A 24,299-nucleotide genomic window follows, 5' to 3' on the forward strand; every position below is an offset into this window, starting at 1 on the left:
AGAATCACCCACCGCCCCAGCGCCGGGACCAATCAAATCTTATACTTATTATTCTTAAGGTTAAAAATGAAACTTAATTTAAAGCTATATTATCGAAATAAAGTGACTTATCTTGGTGCTAGTGAAGACATTACAGTTTCGATTTGAGCCAATTTTTTAAGTAGATGTATCTTCAAAAGTTTAAGCAAATATCAAATCATAAAATACAAACGTTCCCTATATATCTCTATGGCAAACCATTCCAAATACCTTGATTGCAATTAAGACATAGGAGTTCCAATACTGATCACTTGTTAAAGGTTATTTCGTGGTTAACAACATTTAAGCAACAAGAACGTATGACAAAAGGATTAAAATTCAAATCTGATCAACTGTATACAATTTCATGAAGTTTTATGTTAATACGCGTTTAAAGTTTAAACCAAAATACTTAACGTTTATTGATAATATTTAAAAAAATGCTAATTAATTTTTGTCCATGCAAATCGCTTTATTAAAAAGAGTTTTAAACTCTAGAGCTCAAATTGGAACCGATAATTCAACGTGTTTAAGAATATCAGGTGTTATATAATTTAGATTTAAAATCACATCACACTCCTGAACGAACATTTAGCAATTAGTATGTCGTTCATGTATTACTGAAAAATCTTAGACGAATTAAAAACCGTGTTTGTTAAGCTTTATTAGGAACCCTCCCGTCTGCTCTTCTTTTACTAGTCTTTAGCCTAAATCTTACTTAGCCTATTACTTAATCTGTTACTGGTTAGCATAATTAATTTCAAATAAGATTTTGAAGTAAACTATGCAGTAAGATGTCACTTAAGCTTAACTGTTTGTCTAACTGTTAAAACATTAAATGTTCAAGTATGACGTGGAATTATTTTATGGTCTTTAATGTTTACTCTTTTTTGACACTCGATTAAAGAGTATTTTTAAGAAAAATGAATCTCAAAGTTTTTCTTCCATCTAACTTTTAAAAACACTCAACAATAAACTAAGAAGAAGTAATGTTGACAAACCTGAAAGGGACATCCTCCATGCTGCGTGACTCCCTTATGGTCTCCACCAGTCATGGCTGCCAACAGGGGGGATTATCTCTCCCCTTCTTTGGTGCCTGGTGGTGGATGAACTCGTTCGGAGGTTGAAAAGGGGAGGATGCCACTGTTTCGGTTACGTTGATGATATTGCTATCATCATTACAGGGAAATTCCTGGTAACGGTAAGGGATGCAATGAGGAGGGCTCTAGCATCAGTTGAGAGCTGGTATAAATGGCATGTTTGAGGGTATTTCCTTTCCGTATTGCCTTACTTATAATTTTGGCTTTTATGAAAGCCTAGGGATACACACTAGTGTATTCCAAGCAGAAATATTTGCTATCTGCTATTGGGTATCAGGGGACGTTTATCCAGATTTATTCGGACAGCAAAGCCTCTCTTAGAGCTCTCAGCCAGTATAGTATTTTTTCTAACCTGGTTTCTAGCTGCTTAGATCTCCTCTGTGTTCTTGGGATGCACAATAAAGTTCAAGTTTAATGGGTACCTGGGCATAAGGGGCATCTTGGGAAAGAAAGGGCCGATGCCTTGGCCAAAGAAGGTGCGAGGGCTGGGTTCATTGGGTCAGAATCTGCCCTCCCCATCCCCCGGGGACTTGTACGCGGCTTGATCTCCAACTTTATGTTCGATCGTCAACTCAGACAATGGTTTGAGATGGAGGGTCAAAGGCAGGTAAAAGAGTTTACTCTTGGCCCTTCTGGGGAAAGAGCCAGAGAATTACGCGCTCTCTCTCTCGCTAGAGCTATAGTATTAGGGTGGTTATTGGTCTACTTACAGGCCATTGCCATCCCAACAGACCTTTAACTCTTATTCGGGTCAGCCATGACCCGATTTGCAGAGCTTGTCTGCTGAGGAGGAAACTGCCTCACATGAACTCTGTAGCCGCGATTACTATCCGGCCCAGAGGTTTGTAAATTTGGGTATGCAGCGGTTGGAGATGCATGACGTCTCTAACTTCACGGCCAGGCAGAAATTAAGCTTTGTGTCAGAAATAGGACTTATTTAAGTCATCTAGATTGGGAATGCACAATGGACCTCGGGTCGGAGTGCTTGGCTTGCCACCCCACTCAATAATAATAATAATAATAATAATAATAATAATAATAATAATAATAATAATAATAATAATAATAATAATAATAATAATAATAATAATAATAATAATAATAATAATAATAATAATAAGAGGAAGTTATCCAAGAGTACACGCTTTTATTTGCAGCTCAACGGATCAAAATGGCAAGAATGTTTGCATGCCTTATCTACATAGCTCGGGTTCACTCCGCGATAAGATACTTTTGGTGATATGTTTAACAAAATGAAGCAAATCTTTTGGCATTGAAAGATATTAAAACCTTCGTGGTCTCTAGGGGGAAATGAGTGTCTCGAATTACCGAATGTCTTTGGTGAAATATCAATTGGTGATTTTGTAACGAGTTTTTGAAAACAATTGTTACATAGCAGCAGTTCAGGAACTTTCACATGTATTTGGCAATTTAAAGGTTAATAATAATCAGCTAGGCTAATACCCAAGGCAGAAACTTAAGCCTATGTCATCAAGCGACTTTTAAAGCGTTTAACTCAGAAGGCCGGTTACAATGCATAGGAGGGTGGTGGCAAGCCCTTCATGCTACACGAATCAACAGCTCCCTTTACTAAGGTATCATGTGTGTGTCCCTCTGGTCATTCGGATTATTATTCCTGGCCTGTAATTAAGGATCAATGCTGGGTTCCACTAGACAATATTCCGTGCAAAATTGAAAGTACAGTGAAAATTAATTTAAATTGAAAAGGCTTTTTCAAAGTATGCAAATAACAAATAAATACTATTGTAAGCTATTTAAATAAAGACTCTTTGCATGTAACTATATAGCTTATATTTTCACGATAAACAGATGTCATTCTCTTCCTATAGAGAGAGTCTGCAAGTGCAAATAGAGCCGTGTGTCTTGCCCTTTGGCTTAGAAAAGATGTTTTTCTTCCAGTAACATAAATTCTAATAGACCTTTCTAGAAAGAAACATGGCTGTTTTAATGTAACTCTTAAGTCACTTTTTTTACTACCAGCCCTTAATCGACTTCTGAGGAGCCTTCGATTTTCAATAGGCATGCTAAAACTATATAAAGTACCTAATTTATATTCACTGAAGGATTAAATAGTCCCTAATACATAGCGGTTATAAAATTGTGGGTGAAGTATATTATATTAAAAAAATTCATAATTAAAGATATTAAAGTTTAATGTTTGTTTAACTAATTACAAAACCATAAACGTACGTGTTCTATAATAAAAACACACCACTGACAACAGCCAAGGGTTCAAACTGTAATTTAACGTTCTTAATTAAATTAATTCAGTTAAAAACGTTTTACCTTTGACTGCCAATGTTGAAAATAAACCGAAATGTAATAAAATATTAGTTTATCTAGAAAAAATAACTTAATTAAATTTTCAAAGTTAAAAATCATCATCCTAAATTTAAACCGGATACTATTTGCAAGGCATTTTAAAACGTCGTCTGGTTGTTAGGGATCCAGTGACGTCAATATATTTGAATTTTAAATACCAATAGCAAATTCCTTAGGCTTATTTGCCTCCTTGGCCATATGGCGTTACAAGGGTAACAGTCTCCGTAAAGTTATAAAGAACTTGCAGGGTCTCTCGTTCTAGGCCGTTTTCCGCTCGTAAATCTAGTGTATTGGGAAATATTGTCGTCTGTTCTCTTACGAAGAGCCATTTATTTTGTTTAGTCTGTTGTACCAGCGCTAGAAAGAACCGAGTCCACGGCGCCAATATGGGGACCACTGGAATGTTAGTTGCGTTGGCTAGATGCTGCCTTTATAGTTATATCATATGTAACATAATTACTCATAAATATGCCACTAGCTCTATTTCTTCACTAACGGTTTGTTTCACAGATATTGCATCATCCGTACCCTACGTAATATTTCACGTCAAATTTGATGTAATATTGGACGTCATCAAATCTCGAATGCCGATAATGCCACCGTATAATTAACTCTACTTCGGCTAAACCGGCGGCCATTATTTTGGTAAACAAACCGGTTTGAACAACCACGGCTTAGAGGCTAAAATGAACTTCAATATAGTGTCAAGGTCTGTTAATGTAATTAATTTGCAAATTAATGAAGTTCCCGGAGACTCTAGTTTTAAAATAAATTTGCAATGTCAAATAAAAAAAGCAGGTTTATTGGAAAAAGTAGTTGAAATTCCGGTTGAGCTTTTCTGGCGTATCTAACAGGTTGGAGTTTTTGCAGATTGTTTTGAGCCTAGGCTTAACTCTTCTAGGCTTGATATGGGTTTTAATAACGCTGGTGGAATATCCCACTTCTACGACTTGTTCCATTTTCGGAAAGTGATCACTTACTTGTAATTTTCCCCAACTACTCATTATTTAACTTCATCCGCACAAACCGAGCGAGTTTATAAATTCCAATAAAGCTAAATTGGGCTGACCAACATTCCAACCCATAAAATTCCTTCTCAATTTAGAGGTTTTCCCTTGGCTTAAATACATATTTTAGTAGACAATAGTGTGACTCCAAAAATTACTAGGATGAATAAAAAGGTTAAAATCTAACGTAGTCCACTTTTTTACTGGTTAGTGGTGAAACAAACCGTTAATGAAAATTTTTGAATGAACAAAGGTACAGTGGCATACTTATGAGTAATTATGTTACATATGGTTATATACATAACAGATCAAGCCAAGAAACGATAAGGTACTATAATCAAAAGCTAATTTTAAGCCAAAAACCTAGGAAACCTAGTTCATTGACAATGATTTCCAGAAAGCAATATAGTTCATGGACAATAATTTATAATTGGGAAAATCTGGAACATTGGCTTAGAAAAAGGGGTTTCTGTATCATCCTCCCTTTTGCTGTAGCTTTGAATGTGCAAAATTTCCATCCACTTCTCGAACCCCTCTGAAATGTTTCCGTTTCCCAAAATGATGTTGATGCCCTTAAAAATATATTCGGGTGTGAAATGTATTCATTTTTTCTTCATAAATATTGCTTATAGTCAACAAATGGCTAACGACACCAGAGAAACAATAAGTTTGACTCACTCTAAAATATGCCTGATATTTTGTCGTCTGCTAAATATTTTTCCAACAATCACTGTTAATTAGGTTGAAAACGCTTTCAATATTTCCCAAACCGTTGTCTGCTAAATAGTGGTTTTAGCAACGAATATTGAGATGACTGTAAGAGCTACAAAATATCGTCTGCTGTAGTAGAATTAACTTACTTATTTTTGAAGACACATTTGTAGCTTTAAATATTAAATTTAGTCTTTAACGTAAACAACAAAATTAAATTAATCTTTGAAGATCAGACGGTATTGATCGGTTGTAAAGTGTTGGATGGTCTCCTCGCACTCCTTCATTTCTACCACTTTTACAGTTCGTAAGTGGGAGGAAATTACGTCATTTTCACTACATGTTTATTTATGTAAATGTAACATAATTATTTGGTACGCGGTACTGGTATCATTTGTATGGATCGCACTGTCCTGTGACTCGGCCGTAGTAGCCAGACGCCTTAGCCTCGTTCTTTCTAACAATGTCACTGACGTGAAAGGATGCGTGACACGAGGTTAAAATTTCTAAAGCATTCTGAACGACAGTATCGTGACCGCATCTTCGTAGAGCCTTTAAATTGACTTTGCAGTAAAATAATCTAAGATATTGAAGGAAATTTAAAATAGTTTAAATTATTACTTAATATACTATTTGAACTTATTTAACGTTATCATAAAAATCTGGAAGAAAAATACAATATTTGAACTATTCAATTTGTTAACAATTGGAAATCTTAACGCCGAACCCTACTTTATAAATCTGCAGAACAACGCTTTACAGTAAACCCATCAACAGTTAACCGAACCTAACACCAGAGACAGTGACATACTTTAGTCTATAAATCTTCATTTTTACCTCTCCGAGGGGACTTTCTACCCTAGTAGGGGTTATACAATCACCGTGTTTGTCTGTCTGTCTGTCTGTCTGTGGGTGGGTGGGTCTGTCTGTGGGTCTGTCTGTCAAGCCTGCGAACGCGTTCGCATTTTCGAGACAAAGGGTAATCACCGCGTACGCAGTTTTTTAGAATCCGGGAAAAGGTTTTTCCTAAAGTGCCCTTTTTTGTCATTGGGTGCAGTATAACTTTTTAATCGGCCGGGATTCGAACCCGAGCCCTCTTGAACGACAGGTGAGCGTTCTACCGCAAAACCACGGATACAGTTACGCTTCACTAAAAATTAAAAACTCTTCCGAGGAGAGGTATATTTTGGCTTGCCAACTTGTTGATTTTTCTATTAACACTCGTTATACTTATTTTCGTGGATATATAGAGTAAACTTTCCTTCAGTGTTTAAAATGTTTTGTCTATTTTTCCTTAAAATATAATTAATTTGACTTAATAAAGGGTCAAAGAAATGTATTTCCTAATACCTAGCCATAAGGTATGAGCTTATATCTCGTTAACGAATTAAGCAATTAAAATAATCAAAACAATGTTAAAAGCAGAAATAAAATGTTTAGTTGTAAATGTCAAATCAAAGACGTTCTATTAAAAAATTTATTTTTACATCTTGAATGATAAAGGGCAGTGCAAATAAGTTTTAGGGCCGTTGTTAAGGGTAGATTGCAATGGCCAGCGCTGACTACAATGATTTTGTAACGCCAATGAATATAAATAATAAAATGTGAACTTACGGCGTGCATTGAGGACATCCAACTTCCATGAGAGTAATAGTGGATGCAAATTCGGAATGGAAAATATTTGTGGCGCATATAACACCGTCGTGATCGAGTAAGCCCATTTCATGGGATTCGGGAAAACAGTATGCGTAATCTTGTAATGTTTTAAATCGTGGACGACCAAATCGCGAAACCACGCTCTTTCCGTGAAATAAAAATGAAATGATAGAGACAATCATGAAGGCGATACATTTATTATTCATCTAAAAGGGGTATAGTTATTATTAAAATTAATTAAGCGAAGTATCTCTATTAAAGGAAGTAAACACTTGTTTATTTATATTTATAGTGGATCACCGAATTAAATGTGAATTCATGCTTAAAACTTAATTTCAGTACAGGGTGCCACGTTGCCCCGGGAACCCGGTACCAACACGCAGGTGAATTGTAAGTTGGGGGGAAATGACCGTGTGAACTAATTTTCCCAAACTAACAAAACATCAACGAGTTGTGTTCTGACATTAATCAACAAAAAATCGATAATTAATTACGTGTACTAGGAATGAACTTCCAAAATAACTCGTTTTCTGGCCTGGTGAAATTTTGTTGGACAACGGGGCATATTCTAAAGCGAAGAGCAATAAGTCAAAACCGACTCACAATGTTCCGCCTAGTCTTACCATGGGCAAATTTGTCGTAAAATAAAGCTGCTATGTAATTACAAATACAATGAAAGTAATAAGATATTTTTAATAAATAAAATTTTCGACCTTACTGAACCTTGCTTTCAGAAATTATCAAATTTCCAAAAAATTTAATCGCATCAGTATAAAATTACGCATAATTATCATCACTTTATCCTATTCATTTAATTTATTTCACGGTTTTGATACTTTTATTATTGCGCTTATCTTTAAAACGTGATTCGGAAAACTTAAACCGAAATTAAATGAGACTGACAAATACCTGTACTGTTTCAAGTCCAAAAAGTTAATTGCCCAGTGTTACCATGGCAAAAAAAATATTTAAAGACACGTAAATCAAATTTTAAAGAACAAAATATAAATTTTTGCCTTGAGATCTATTCATAGGAGCCCTAATTTTTATCCCTTTTTATTCGTGATGACGCTGGAACATTAAGAACACCTGAATTGTAACATTAAACAGCGGTGAACATATCTCGTATGCGTTAGAAAAGTACCTTTACTGACATAAATTCAAAAAGTTGTAGTTTAAAACTTTCATTCAATCAAAAGGGTTCTAATAAAATGTGATTTGAATATTGGTCATGTGAAACAACACGTTGTGGAATGTTTTCATCAATCAAACTGAGTTATTCGATTTACGACCCGTGTTGTCCAACAAATTCAAAGATAGCTTTTACAAATTTGAAATATTTATTCACAATTTATTAGGTTTACATTAAGTTGGTATGTTCAAGGTTTATTTTCCACTAGTACTAAAAATAATTTGTTTCACAATTTGGTTGGTTCATGGAATTTAGGTGCATAACAAAACGAAAAGCGCGATAGTGGAAAATAAGCTTTCAATTTTTTTTTAATACAACGATATATTACGCGTTATAATAATTAAAAAATAAAGAGATATTGCATAAATCTAAAAAAATATTGATACTTGATTATATATTTCCTTTTAAAAACTCGTCGATCATTTTGTAAGCTTGTCCAGGTTTATCTTGAGGAACCATGTGACCAGATCCCTGAAAGTCAAAAGTATCAGTTTATGAATCTAACAAAAACAAAGACAAATGTGCCCGAATTAAGGTTTGAGTGTTGAAAAACAATATAGGTCGCCCTAAAATTGGGTAAGCTTCCCCGTTATCTGACAAATGAAACGAGAACGCGGTAGAGTCCAACCTTCTTCAAATTATATTAAGGCTTATTTACGTAAAACATAGTTCAAAACGGTTTTCGAAAGAACTGACTTTCTAAATTGTAAGCCTAAAATTTTATCAAATGGTTAATATAGTTATTTATCAAGAATGAAGCCAGTACCGAATGCAATTTAATGAAGAAACTTATTTATAAACTATACCGATTTAAACTTTACCTTTATTGTTATTAAAGATAATTTTTTGAACTTCTTCAAATACCCAGCAACTTGTTTATTATAATGCCATTCTTGATAACTTGACAAAACCTATAAAGATAATTAATTCAAAATGTTAATGGAATTTACAGTGTTTAAAATTCCCTCTTCATGTTTCACAAACCACTAGGTATAACTAAAGTGTTTAATATAATTAAAAAAATTATTCCCTTTAGCCCAAAAAAAGAAGGTGATTAATGAGTTATCCACTCATAGTAAAGAATTACCAATTAAACAAAAACTTTTGCTAATAATAAGAGCTCTAGCTTTATATCGTGGCGATAACAATGAAAGTTTAAGAAATTACTGAAGAACCTACTGGTAAATTCAAATCTTCGACGAACCACTGGTCTCCCAAAAAATTGCAAGCCATGTCTACATCTCCATTGTATATTAATGCTCTAAGTTTATTCGAAGCGAGCAGCTTTTGGTAAACCGGTTTAAGAGTTTTGTAAGTGATTATATAGCTTCCGCCGACTGCAGAGCTGAAAGTTGAATTTCATATTTAAAAATTTATTATCCATGTTATTGCACAAATTAGAATTTTACAATAATATTTATTCGATTTTACCTGCATTCTTCCCAGGCTTGAACGTCATCTGGGATGTGAAGGGCCTTTCTAACCTCAGCCTGATTAAGCCAATTGGCAACATTGCTATCATCTACACACGGAACGTCTTCTTTCAATGGATTGAGCTATTAAAAAACGAAGATAATCAGTATTTTCTTCGTGATTTGACATTACCTAATACATTAACAATTTTTACTATAGAAATATTTTAGTATTAAAATAAATCTGTTAGTCGGTATTAAAGGGAACAGCGTTGCCATAAAATTATTTCCAATTATTATTCTTACACCAATTATATTGAGGTATACTGTAGTTATAGCTTTAACACGTCGTGAATAGCCGAAATCGATTTCGTTTCCACCTTCATCCAATAGGCACAGCTTAAACTTTTGACCAGCCCTCCCTTCTCCTTCACTAGCTAAGAGCTTAGCGTATAGGGTAGACAGTGTGGGGCATTTTCTTCAAAGAGTATCTCGCACTATCTAGCCTAATATCCACTCGCGCACACTCATTTTACAGCGGTAAAATCGGCACTCCTCTCTCTACGCTCTTTTTTGAGCGCTGAAATTGACACTCCTCTCATTTTCGTTTCACGCTCTTTTGAAATAAAAATTGGCCGCCCATTTTCGCTCATAAGAACATAAATACACAATGAGAGGAGCGGTGCCCATCACTGAGCGTAGAAACGAAATTTATGACACAAAGCTTGAATATTTCAATTTCCAAATGTTTTCTTCTACGTTTTTCAAGAACAATTTGTCATCGAAAAGCACCAGCTGAACTATAGATTTTCAAAGCCAAAAACACGCGAGGAATTCTGCACGTCTTCAAAATACTTTACACTGACTCTCGTATTCCATCTACAAAGTTAATGATGCGCGGTTTTCGGCAAAAAGCTGGAAGTGAACAAGCTATTAATGATAAATATTTTTATTTAAACAAGTGAAGATGGCGCTTCATTAGAGGACTGTTTAATGTTAATTAGAACATGCCACCGAGAGTGCATAGTGCGTCGTTGTTCAATAAAAGATGAAAAGTCCCCAATGTTGTGTAGCGCCATCTTCAGCAATAAAAATATGAAAGGAAATAAAGTTATGGTATACTTATGGGTGGTTATGTTACATATGAAACAAACTACTTCGCCTGTTGACCATTTACACTCTCCGTCTCGAAAGATAACATTTTATTTGAAGTGATACCAAATGTGAGTTATATACCGTATTGGTGAGTCCCAGACTGTAAGGTATGATTCGAGAATCAAACGAACGTCGAGTGTTGCGCAGCGCTGTTTTGTTCGCCGATGGTGCCTGAGCGCAGTCAGCGTACAAATTGTACATATCCAACTCGGGGCTTGATACCAGACTTGATGCATCCGAAACCTACGGGTAGAACGTCCAGTTAACTATCAGGGAAAATAAATTTCATAAGAAATGCAATTTCATTTTTTAGTGTAGCTGTTTAGCAATATAATGTATCAGATGTTTCAGTTACAAAACAAATGAACATATGTAGCCTTTTTGGAAGATTCGAATTAATATCGGATTACTTATAACTATTCCAAATAATAAAGTTACAAGAAGTAGTTTACATTGTTAGCAATTGGTACAATGTGGTTTAAATCATTAATTTTAATGGTATCAATCAGAATACCGTAGATTGCTTCCATAATCAGGAAAATTGGAAACTCATAAAAGCCTTCTTTATAGATTTCGCTTACAAAGGTTCTATTGACATCAATAAAATAAAGTGTTTTCGACAACGGTCCTTGTATTACACCAAACTACATCAATATTTACCAATAATTTTGTTCACTATTATACTTAAAGGGAGTTTAACATCATAGGTGGCTATATAGAATATAGTACAAAAATCTGTGGTAAGCGAATACCTCGCAACAGATATTGACGGAAGCTTGACCTACTTGCTTGGGTTAATTCATTAATCTTACCTACCGCTTTTTGACAGAGAGGATTTTTGGAATTTGAAAAATCGCAGGAGTTTCTCGTCGGAGATCCACTGCAGCAGTACTTAACCAGACTGTCCCAGGTCCTGCGCATTAGAACGATTTCAATTAATCATGCATTGTATAAAATGATTTAAAAATAAAACGAACGGTTCTCCAAATAAGCCATGATAGTATCCGAAGAATATAAGAGAATTGCCGTTCATTGACCAGTCAGATATTCCATTACCAACAGCGAAGCCCTATTACGGAGACAACTAGAATTTCACTTCTCAAACATAATACACAACTCAGCTGCCCTATATTCGATTTGTCCAAAGACATTTATAGTAACAGTCTTCACAATATTGCATGACTATTCGATATTCATCAAGCATGTTTTAAGATCGCGTGTTTATCAATTCCGTTACATACACGGTAGTGATAAGACCTATAAGGGCGAAACCAGTCTCCTATCGAAATTGGAAGTTTGATAGATTAACAGCGAAAATTTGTTAATAAAACGTGAATAAATTTACCTATATCGCTAAAATAATAACTGTACAAACAATTTTTGAGAACATTTTAATTGTTCGTATTCCCTTGATAGGTTGCATAAGACAACCACATTTAACTGTTCAAAATGAAGATATAAAGAAGCGTTTTTATTCGCTATGGGCGTCGCGATGTAGCTTCTGGAGTCGACGGGTATTTGCCATCGTTAAAAATCACACTAATAAAAGGTGGAAAGGTTTAATTATCACGGGAATCCACCATTTGCTACCTATCCTTTCCGCAAACACAGCCTCGTGCAATTAAAACAATTACTTGTTGTTTTTCTACCGTAAGTATCATCGTGCTGAATCACTTTAGGGACTTTTAGCGAGTATTACCCCTGTTGTCTGGTAGGGTGCACTTAGACTATACCGACCAGCTTCCACAAGCCTTCCTAGCGGGGGGCAAGGAAGTAATAGGAAGGCTTGTAGAAGCTAGGCGGTATAGTCTAACCGCACCCTACCAAACAAGAGGGGTTATACTCCCTTTAAAGAGACCGTAATTTGCTTACTTAAAAAGGCGGCATACCTTAAATCTGAGAGGCAAAGATCCAGTCAAAACTCGATATGAGAGTGTCGGAACGTACACGCCTCCGTAACTTTCGCCCGTTACGTAGAAATCATTAGACTGGTATTCGGGAAATTTGGCGAAAAAACTCTTCAGAGCGAGGTAGTTATCGTCGGCTACTTGGTCGTCATCGATGGTGTAATTTCTGCTGATAGAATACGAGAAGCCAACGCCGGCTGGAGCTTCCAGATAAAGTACGTTAGCTATCTGAATGAAAAATTACCCAATTATTAAGATGTCGTAAAAATAATATATTTATGTACATGTACCTTATTCCATCGGTACGGATTTATATAGAGTGTTTTTCCATCTTTGTTAACGTGAATTGGACCATGTTCTCCCAAATGTCCAAACAGTGAACTGCACCCTGACAATTGAACAATTTATTTCAGCAAACAACCCAGTTTTGTTATAATTGCCATATTTAGGAGGAGTTCGGATAACAGAGTTTATGATAAAGGAAGTGCAGAGTATATACCCCTAGGAAACGAAGCCTCCTAACTAACAAGTAAGTATTCAACCCAAATAAAGGAAGTACACTAGTACAGAGTCTACTCGGTGGAAACGAAGCCTCCTAACTAACAAGTAAGTATTCAACCCAAATAAAGGAAGTACACTAGTACAGAGTCTACTCGGTGGAAACGAAGCCTCCTAACAAAGTATTCAACCCTTAAAAGGCACACTTAATTTCTGAAGTTCTAATATTCCTGGCTTCTAACGGTCGAGTCTCGAGTTTAATATGCCTATCGTTTTGTAACAGCTTTATGTGACCTACCTGGTCCACCGTTTAACCAAAGAAGCAGTGGGTCCTTTTTTGAGCGTTCACTTTGAACAAACCTGAAATGAAGTTAATATCAGCCATGTTGATAATTAATTAATTTCTTACGAGGTTAAGTTAACAACACATAAATTGTAATGTAATTATTTCACCTCCAATATTTAAATAAATGTACAGATCAAACATTCCTTTAGTAAATTAAATTTTTTGGCTGATTATTAGATAAGGAGATATAATTTCATAACTCGAGGCGATTATGTGCCTAATATCTACATAAAAATCCAATTTTCAAACACTTATAAAGAAACTATACCCTACAGTATATGCGAAAGACATTTTTCGAAGATAAAATTCTAAATTAAGAGTTTATTTATATGATTTTAAGCCCAGAATCGGGTGAAAACGTTATTAGTGACGTAACGGATACCGTCTACACCAAGGTCCAAACAATCGAAGTCAGATATACTTAATAATCTCAAATATATATAAACTCCAATATAGTAACTTTAAAACGGAGTTACAATCAAGCTAATAAGGGGTGAAAATATATTTACCAGTAGTGAAGATATTTGCCTTCGGATGCGTTTAAGTATCCGGAATATTGCTTGAAATGAATCTGGTCCGACAACCCAGGCAAATGTTTAATTTCGTCTTCAGCGGGAGCGGAGTAGACCAGAGAAACGAACAAAAAGGCGCACGCGAGGCCAGCGATAACTCGCATTTTGGTATAATATTTCAAATTTTAAATGAAATTTTCAATCCAGCGGAAAAATTTATTTTAATCTGATTTACCTTGATGGAGTTGTCGACTTAATACGACGGATTTCGTATTTTTCATAAAAATGAACACAATTGAAAGATAATTTATAAAAAAAAAGTTCGATAGCGTTACTGAGATAAGAGCGATTGAAAAATCTTCGTTTCGAGGGATGGACAATCAATAAAGAGCAAGCAGTTTCTGAGATAAGAAAAAATACTGAATCACGACCTCTTTAAATATTGTACTTACTTGTAGAATGTAGACTTCTAGTATGCAAAGTTCAACGACGTTGGTAAGCCGTTTTTATATTGAAGAGGACAAATTCATATTTTGATATAGTAGTCCACTTTAAATGATTTGTCAAAGCTAGTGAAAACACTTGAAATCAGAGCTATGTAATAATCCAATAAAAACTATTAACAAGTTAACCTAAGAAGCGTATGTTGAAATATTTCCGGCTAACGGTTATTTATTTATAAATATAGTGCATTTATACGCGTGTTATTGTTATTTTAAAATGAAAAAAGGGTATTATACAAAATACCTATGTATCAAATTATCTTAAAAATTTCAAAACCTTTTTTTAAATACAACATTTATTTATTTCAACAAAATGCTCTCAACCCAATTTATCCGATACGAACCTAGCACTTGCAAAAACTAAACATTGTAAAGGTTAATTTCACTCGTATTTCCAAAAATTCCTTAGAAATGATTTTAATGGTTGCCACTTTCAAACATGAAACAGTCTACTAATCATAAGTCATTGAAGTACCTTTGTTAAGCGTAAGTAATATAAAAACCATTTTTATAAAACCGAACTATTTCGTTTATGATTGTCTGCCGCGGGGTGATTGTTAAATCGAAAGTTTCGGAAGAATAAATTCATCGCTTTTAACCGAGGGTTCGGACATTTGGGTTTTTGGTGTATAAACGGGATTTTGGATTGGTTAAAAATCCGGGATTTTCTTTGAAGGATTTTCCACATGAAATCAATAGGAAATGAACTAAACTATTGAACACGCTATAAGGTCTCAAAATTGAAAATAAATAACTCCAGAAACCGATGGGATGTTTATACTAACAATTGTGAGTAACAGCTCAAGGAGTGGTCTCAATTTTTAACCACGTAAGGATAAATAAATAAATAATAAGCTAGGCTAAACCAAAGCACCACTTGCCCTTAGGCCTAAGCCATCAAGCGACTTTTGAAGTCATTATTTCAGGTGGCCGGGTTACAATGCGTAGGAGGGTGGTGTCAAGCCCTGCAAGCCAAGCGAGCCAAAATCTCTCTACCCTCACTATTACCGTTAACCTCGACAAGTATTTTTTTCTAAGCTCATTGACGAAACAGACTATTTATATAACGTTTCGTTAATAATTACATAGAAGCAAACTTAAGTTATTACTTTACGAATGTTAATAGTAAAAATGTAGAACAAAAATTATTATTTTAAGATAAGGTCTATAGCAGATTTTTTAATTTTATTATACAACCCAAAGCGATACGTTTAAAACCTTAGAAATATAAGGTAAAATTTTTATTGACTTAAGGAGTGATAATGAAGGGATGACCACTCAAGTTACATGATTGTCCATTAGAAATGAAGGCACGCTGGCGTAAATTTTGGAATGTATAAAACTTTATTAGCATGGACAGTATGTATGACAAGAGAACGAGTGAATTTTTGCATTCAGAACCTAAGTATAGTTACCGATGCTAGCAGCAGCATAAAACATTCATAGTCATTCGGAGTTCTTAGAAGCTCACTTTGGGTAGAATTCAGACAGAGAAGGAATTAAGTAGCACCAGCTCATAAAGTTTGTCTTTATTTTCAGTCGCGATCATTATTTGTAAGATAACGTATGAGATTCGGTTTTGATGTTTTTTTTTCCCGACAAGTTTATTTAAAAAAAATAGTGAAGCGTAAGCGATTCAGGTCATTTTCGTACGGTCATCTATACTCTGTGTTTGCATTTACCCGGTTCCTTCGGTAGTCTTAGTCTCGCATTGAAACCGTAGATGGTAAATTACATAATTTCTAAGGATGATAAAATTAGCGAATTAGTAGATTAGTCCATTATGAAAAGGGATAATAAAGCTAAACCCTAAACAAATTTAAAGAAATTAAAAAAATTACTAATAGTTCGTTCCAATAGGTCTTTGAACAAACAAAAAGACGCCAAACTCGGACTGACTAGTCCCAAATAGGATGAAACCGGTCTACCGTTGGAATTTCTGGCTATTTTATTTAATTTAGTTTTTCACTCGAGGATCTATTTGGTCCGAGTTTCGCGTCTTTTTGTTCGCTCGAAGACCTATCGAGCTATTAGTAAGTTTGAAAATTTCTTCAAATTTGTTTAGGGTTTAGCTATATTAGCCCTTTTCATAATGGACTAATCTACTTATTCGCTAATTTTATCATCCTTTGCAATGCAGTCCATAGGTGGTTCCTTTTAACTTAACATTGCGTATGTACTAATCTCCACCACTTTCCCCCTATTCGACTCCCATTGGTATGCAACTCGTTTTGAAATTTTCCATGTTTAGGCTTAGTTTCTCTTTTCGGTGTTATAGTCGCAAGCCAGCTTTCCCGCACGGTACTGACGAGTCCCAAATAGGACGAAACCGGTCTACCGTTGGAATTTCTGGCTATTTTATTTAACTTAATATTATTTCTAAAACAGAAAACGAATTTCTTACATTATATATATATATGGGTCAGAAATATAGAATTAAAAGATAATAGCCAGAACCACCACACTATTCATTCCACGAAAATTCATTTTAATTCGGTTTTATAAACGTAGTCGTGGTAATAATCTTTATACCCGAAACCAATTACTGGAACGTGTTGCAATTACATTTTTAAGTAACAGCATAATCAAATGTGACTCACATTTCATAGGTTTCGCGGGAAGTTTTTTTAAAGGATTTTAAAGGAAAATAACACCCTACCTATATTTAAAGTTCTTTAGATTTTACAATGAAAGTTTAAAACATAACTGATTTCATAATTAATTACTTCCGAATCGAAAACCGATAATTGGAAAGCCGACATTATTCAAGCTTTTCCCGCGCTGACTAGGGGAATGACAAGGCTATCTGATTGACTGCGAGTGATTTCCGGGAGCCAGCGAAACTTTTTATACTACGAATCGGTTTATGTGACACGTAGGGCTTATAGGATCGTGGGCAGCTCAACCTTCGTAACCGCTTACAAGTGAACGTATAACTTTCCAACGGGGAATAGACTAGCGAAAAGGTGAAGTGGTATTTAAAAATGAACGGTGCTCGTGTAGTACCGTACCAATTTGAACCAGAATATACTCTGGACGAAATAAATGATTAACAATTTGAGCAAAATGATCGACGGGAAATAAATTTGGATGTGGAAGAACTAAAAAAGAACTGTGAATGCGATAACTGTATGCCGGAGTGGTTAACCCTGGACTCTTAAGCACAAAATTGAGAGATTTTGTTTGGCTGAATATGATCTGAAATCTGGCCTTATATGTGGTTAAACAATTAGAAATGCAAAAAAGCTTTAAGATAGATTAATGAGGAGTTTGGTAGCAATATTAACTGCATTACGAACCATGTAGATTTCGCAACTGTTTGTTTGAATACGGGAGTATTGTGAACCAACTACGCGACGTGGGGCACATCCGAGAATAACAGATATTTAACTTTTTTTTAATAGCAATATGTAAAAATACTTGTTGTTTTTATCATTTCTTAAAAATTTCCAATGTTTTATGACATATCGGTTTACTGCGTACAGGAATTACAGCCATATGATTCACAATCCTTTGGTAAGAAGAAAGAGGCACGTTGTTTGCTTTACTCCAAATAAAAAAGTATTTTCCTCAAGCAAACCGGATTAAGTATGGCGGGTTTCAAGCTGCATGTCATTTTCTTTAAATTAATGAACAGTTTGACAATTTAATTAGTCCCAACCAAATTAAAATTTAACTTGATCTGGTTTCAATTTTCGCATTAAATATTATTTTAAATATTACTTATCTAGTTCCCACAAACATTAAAATTACCGGAAAATGTATTTTAATTTTAAATGTGTTATTAGTATTAAATACTATGCCACGTTTTTAATTGCTACTTTAACTCCAATTTCAACTCTTGCCTCTTTAGTCAGTCATTCATTCTTGGGTAAGACCTGTTTGGCATGTAGACCCAGATCAGAGTAAAAACCTTTGCATATACGGCTCGTATGGTACATAGTTACTAGGGGGACATACTAATTTTCGCCAGCAAACTATATTTGCAATCTTTGCGCCAGTTTTGATATTTTCAGAAATAGCCAATAGTTTGCAAATCAAATAATGAATTGCCCAAGATTTTTGCAAAATTTTATCCGATATTGATAATTTCAGATATCAAAGTTTGCAAAAATATACTATTTTGCGCAAGGTTTTTGCAAACTACGATATCTGAGGGTTTTTTTTATTGAATAATTTTTTCACATACATTATTTACACTTATAAAAGTAATTATATAGCATGTGACCCCTCCTATCTAAGAATAGCTTGTATTTAGGAGGGGGATTATGTATCTTATAAAAATAACAGTATTAGAGACAACATAGTAGATTGTGATCGGGTGAGTTTATATTACAGTGAATTTTCAACAGTGGTTATGAATTCAGAGGATTTAAATAATGAGTTAATTTCTTTATGAAATTTGTCAAAAGATATTATTTTTCTCGTATTTAAAATATTATATAATTTTGGACCAAGGTATTGCGCGTTTCTTTGGGTATTAGTTTTTTTAAATAGGGGTAGTTTTACCTTCTGTTCAGTTTTGGATCTTGTGGAGCGTATAATAGGACTTATTACATTATTATTATTTGATGGTGATTTAGTTTTAAAGTAATTTAACAATACATTTTTATAAAACAAGTGCTTTAAAGGCAATGCATCTAATTATTTGTAAATAAGAGTAGTTAGATAATGCCAGGGTTTTTTTAAACATAGTTTTATACATCGGTTTTGAAGTACTTTTAAATTTTTTAAGTGAGAATCGTACGCTCCACCCCAGCATATTAACCCGTAGTTAATAATAGATTGAACTAAAGTGAAGTACATAGTTCGCATAATTGAAGTCGTTAAAAAATCTCGTACCAGACTTAAACCAAATAGGGCTGATCGTAATCGTTTAGATATTTGTTAAATATGCTCATTTTGTATTTTAGATGTTAGTCAACAATTATACCAAGATATTTTACTGATTCAGCTTTCATAATTTTGGGGCATATACAAAGGTCATAATTAATAGGTGACAATCAATTTATATTCTCGTGTAGTTTTATATTATCGATTAACGTCTCATCAGCTTTTGTTAAAGAAAAAGTAATATATTTAGATTTATCAGCGTTTAAACTTAAAAGATTAACATCTAGCCAGATTTTAGTACTTATTAGTCCTAGGTTAGCTTTTTTAAAAACGTTTAACCAGGTGTCACCAATAAATACTTGAACCGTGTCATCCGCATACGCTACCGTGTGGTCAGATATGGCTCCAACGAGTAAATCATTGATGTAAATAGAAAATAGGATAGGTCCTAATACCGTGCCCTGAGGCACCCCAAATTTATAAACTTCTTTATTACTACTTAGTTGGTTATTTATTTTAACTCTCGCATTTCTATTATTCAGATAGCTCTTAAGCCACTGTAGCGTGTGACCATTTATACCAAGGTTATTTAATTTTTCAAATAATCGTTGGTGGCACACAGTATCAAAGGCCTTTGCAAGGTCAAGGAATATGGCGAGAACTTTAGAGTTTCTGTCTAGTGAATTTATTATAAAGTTATTAAAGGAAAAAAGAGCGTCATTCGTGCTAAGTCCTTTCCGAAATCCAAATTGATTTTTTGATAGTAGTTCGAATTTTAGCAAATATTTGTCTAATTGTAGCTTAACACATTTTTCTATAATTTTTGATAAACAGTTGAGAACTGATATAGGTCGGTAATTTGGGATTGTGGTGGTATTGCCAGTTTTAAATATTGGAGTTATTAAAGCTCCATAAAGTACATAAAGCTGGGAAAGTACTTGTACTCAGACTTAGATTTACAATGAAGGATATAGGATTTACCACATACTTTTTTATTTTTTAAATGGTAGTGGAACTAATATTGTCAATACCCAGTGCGTTGGAGTTTTTTAACGAATTGATACACTTATGAATAACATCAGGGTTGACTGGATTTAGAAAAAACGAATTACCTCTATTTCGGTTGGAGTTTAAATTTTGATAAAATTGTTCTATAAGTGATATATCGCGTGAGTTTATTATCTTATTTGCTAGTTTTTGACCTTTTCCAGAAAAAAACACATTGAATTCATCTGCTATTTCTTTAGGGTTATCTTCCACATTGTAAATATTTTCGTCAACTTTTATGATTTTAATTTTAAGTTTTTTAGAATTAGGTTTTATCACTTCATTTATAACTGACCATAGTTTAGCATTATCACCACCACAATTTCCTATTTTTTTAGTATAATAATTCGATTTAGTGTATTTAATTAAAGTGTTTAATTTATTACGGTAGGTGATATAAGAAGATTTTAAATCCATGTTAAAAGGATCCTTTTTTAAACAATTTTTTAATTTATCTCTTGTTTTAATACTTTTTATAAGGCCTCTTGTTTTAATACTTTTTATAAGGCCTCTTGTTTTAATACTTTTTATAAGGCCTCTTGTTTTAATACTTTTTATAAGGCCTGTAGTAATCCAGGGTTTTAGTAATTTTTTTCGGTTTTTTATATGGGGAGTAGGGTTTTTTTTTCATGATTGATGTAAAATTGTAAACTTTCTGTAAATTTTCATTTTGCCTTATCTACGCCATCTTCTCTATAGATTTTGTCCCAAGTTTCAAAAGACAACAGTGTGTTTAATTTACCATAGTCAATCCTGTCCCTATTATTAGTTTTTTTTCCCCTTTTTTCACACAGTTCGTTTTGTAAATTAATTTCTAGTATTATAGGAAAATGGTCTGTTATTGATGTTGTCAAAATATAAGAATTTTGAAATATATCATAATTTAGGTTTGTTTTTCCAAAAAAGTGGTCAATACAAGTATCTTTTTTTATACCTTGTCTAGTGGGTTTATTTATTAAGGACATATATTTTCTTGTGTTTAGAATATTGAAATACTCTGAAACTAAAAAATTTCATCAACTTGGAGTATGTCGATATTTGGAGTTATCGCTATTATAACATTGGCGAGAGAGTTATACGATTCCAATTCCCTTTCAAAGTCAAATAAAAACTTATCTAATTCAGAACTCGGTGATCTATATATAGCTAATAGACGAAAAACGTGTTTTTCGATTTCAAAGTCAATTTTTAAACAGTCATGCAGAGTACATTCAAAATAATTATAACTAACATTATCATTGATAAGTAAAACTAAACCATCGTTCTGGTTCTTAAAAACAGAGGTATTGATAGTTTTATAACCAGTTAAGGTTATGTATGAAATATCACACTTTTCCAACCAACATTCGGAAAGAATTATAATATCGGGATTTAGTTTCAGTTCGTTTAATATAATAGTAAATTCATCAATTTTTTTTAATGCTACAAATATTCAGGTGTATTAGTTTAAAAATTTTATTTTTGTTTGTTAGGTTTGAAAATTCTTCAATTGTTAAGTTAATAGAAAAATTATTTAAATTTAGGTTCATTTATAATTTTTAATTATGTTCAGTTTCCAAGTTCTTCAAGGTATGACAGTGACTTTATTCTAATAGTTTTTTCACCCTCTTGTTTACGTAGATAAACTTTTCCGTCGGCAACCCAGAAAAATATATATGAATGTTTTACAGCAAATTGTTTAGTTTCGTAAAGTAGCTTTTTATTTACGGGGGTTAGGTGATCATTTATAAATATTTTTTTATGTTCTAAGGAATTATGAATATCTGATGCCATGAGCCCTTTGTTCTTTATTTTTTTTAAATTCCCTATTAATTTAGTTTTAATTGATTCGTCTCTGAATTTAACTACGATTGACCTTGGCCTAGTAGAGTTATTTATTCCTTTAGGATGACGATGTATATTTTCTATATCATTGTTATGTATTATTATTGATAATTTCGTTGAAAATATCAATATCGATGAAACAATTTCCAAAATCTTGCGCAAAATAGTATATTTTTGCAAACTATGATCTCTGACATATATAATTGAAAACCCCAATAATCGTGAAAGGTTTGCAAAATCCTTGCGAAAATAGTATATTTTTTCCAACTATAATAACTGAGGTAAATAGAATTGAAATTATCAATATCTTTTTTGCTAACGTTCTATATCGTAGCTTGAAAAATATCGTTTTTTAACTAAGGGATATTTTTTCTGATAATTTTTCAATGTGTTGAATAAACGTTTATCAAAACATAAAAAATATACACTAGAGTAATAAAAAAACGTATCGCTCGTCGTCATTCTGGTGAATAACGATAGGCAACAAATTCGAAATATTGGGTGCCCTGGAGTTATTGATCCTTAAAAAAATTACTTGGATAGTGGGACCTATACAATAAATTATTCAATTTGGTTGAAATTTCCAAAATATCCGAAACTGTTTTCTTCCCCTATGGGTTCGTGCTTCTCAGAAAAACACATATTGGGAGGTAGAGGGCCGTTACCTTAGAACCTCCGTTAAATATACCACTATTTCCAAGCCGCAGGTTTGTCGCGTCCTAGGGGCAGGTCACTTCCTTGCTTAACGACGCACCCCTACAAAGATTAAATCCAATTTAACCGTGATTATTTTGCTTAAATTCGATTTAATCACGATTATGTTGATTACATCACTTTAAATCATGTTTAGAATGTTTAAATCTGATTTAATAATGTTTAAATGATTAAATCGGATTTAAATGATTAAAAAGATTAGATCATGATTAGAATGCTTAAATCACGTTTAATCATGGTTCGGATGTTTACATCTGATTTAATCATGATTGAATGATTAAATATGATTGAAATGATAAAATCTGATTAAAATGATAAAATCCTGAATAAAAAGATTAGATCATAATGAGAATAATTAAATCACGTTTAAACGGTGATTAGATTGATTAAATCGTGATAAGATTTTATAATCTCGATTATTTTTTTTTAATCTTGATCACCCTGATTTAATCACGATTATCCTGATTAAATCATTTTACTATGATTAAGACGCACCCAAAATGGAAGTGACCTGCCCCTCGGTCGCGTCATAATGTACGAGGGACTTTACGATGTTACACAAATTGAAGGCCTGGAAACATGCCTTGGGAGACTGTTTATAGCTCAATTTCTTAGTTTTTCGTGACGAAAGAAGAACTTAATCAGCGGTTCCCTCACGTGACCCAAATAATAGCCTTACACGATCTTGCTGTATCGAGTTTGATAGGTATACTAAGCCAAAAATATGCCGGCGATTTATATTTTTATTAATATTTTTCTTATAAAACTATCCAAAGCGTTTGCAAAAAAAAACAGTTTAGAGCTCGCTAAATGTGCAGCCTTAAAGGGACATATATTATTTTAATTGTTGATTAGTATGTCAAATTCATTTAAAGTATTAAAAAATATTCCTGTGAACAACAGAATGACGTCATTCCGCCTTTCAAATCACAGTCCACTGCTCCTCCAATTTTTAACACAAAATCTTTGGTCAAATTTTGTCCACAAAGGTATCCATATTTATATTTATTTTCTTCACTACTCATTTAACATTAAAATTTTAAAATTTATTATTATTAGTTTATTAGTTATTTATTGCAGTAATCTGAAACAAAAATAAATTTTTGTAATATGAATCGTGTACCCGTGTGTAGGTGCTGGTTTGCTCAGATTTAAAGAGTGTAATTTAATAGTTTTAACAATGTTTTGGAAATACCACTGAAATTAAATATTATTATAAATAATTATAAATGAAAAATATAGCAATTACAAAATTCTTAGTAAATTTTTTGTTACTAGATGGCGGTATAAAAATTGGATTAAATGTTCAAACTAAAATTTTAAATACTAATAAATTTAAACACCATTATGAATAATCAATTTATATTAAGTGAAAAATAAAGCAATTCCGAAATTCTTAGTTATATTGAGTGAAAAATACAACAATTCCGAAATTCTTAGTTATTTTTTATACGAGATGGGAGCCTAAAATGAATGAAAATGACAAGAGAAAGAATTCTATGAATATAAGTAACTAGCTGG

The 24,299-nt window shown here is 33.3% G+C and overlaps 2 protein-coding genes across 2 annotated transcripts; both read right to left on the reverse strand.

The window, feature by feature from the left end:
• Positions 1-5,506: 5,506 nt before the first annotated feature.
• On the reverse strand, positions 5,507-7,483 carry LOC149944408 (uncharacterized). Its single transcript, XM_090175042.1, has 3 exons — positions 7,459-7,483; positions 6,794-7,041; positions 5,507-5,759 (listed from the first exon to the last, which is right to left on the reverse strand). Exons 1-3 carry the CDS (start codon positions 7,459-7,461, stop codon positions 5,570-5,572), a joined length of 441 nt encoding a protein of 146 aa, XP_090031168.1. The 5' UTR covers positions 7,462-7,483; the 3' UTR covers positions 5,507-5,569.
• A 669-nt stretch (positions 7,484-8,152) lies between these two features.
• Positions 8,153-14,129, reverse strand: LOC149944409 (lysosomal protective protein-like). The gene is made up of 11 exons (XM_090175566.1): positions 13,855-14,129; positions 13,298-13,359; positions 12,792-12,889; positions 12,484-12,729; positions 11,572-11,663; positions 11,411-11,507; positions 10,676-10,837; positions 9,459-9,583; positions 9,207-9,372; positions 8,849-8,938; positions 8,153-8,498 (listed from the first exon to the last, which is right to left on the reverse strand). The coding sequence occupies exons 1-11, from the start codon at positions 14,019-14,021 to the stop codon at positions 8,418-8,420; spliced, it is 1,386 nt and encodes a 461-aa protein (XP_090031692.1). The 5' UTR covers positions 14,022-14,129; the 3' UTR covers positions 8,153-8,417.
• Between the last annotated feature and the right edge of the window lie 10,170 nt (positions 14,130-24,299).

This window comes from Leiobunum rupestre, chromosome 5 (genome assembly GCF_980474605.1).
Source record: "Leiobunum rupestre chromosome 5, qqLeiRupe1.1.hap1, whole genome shotgun sequence".
In the NCBI taxonomy this organism is placed as follows: domain Eukaryota; kingdom Metazoa; phylum Arthropoda; class Arachnida; order Opiliones; family Sclerosomatidae; genus Leiobunum; species Leiobunum rupestre.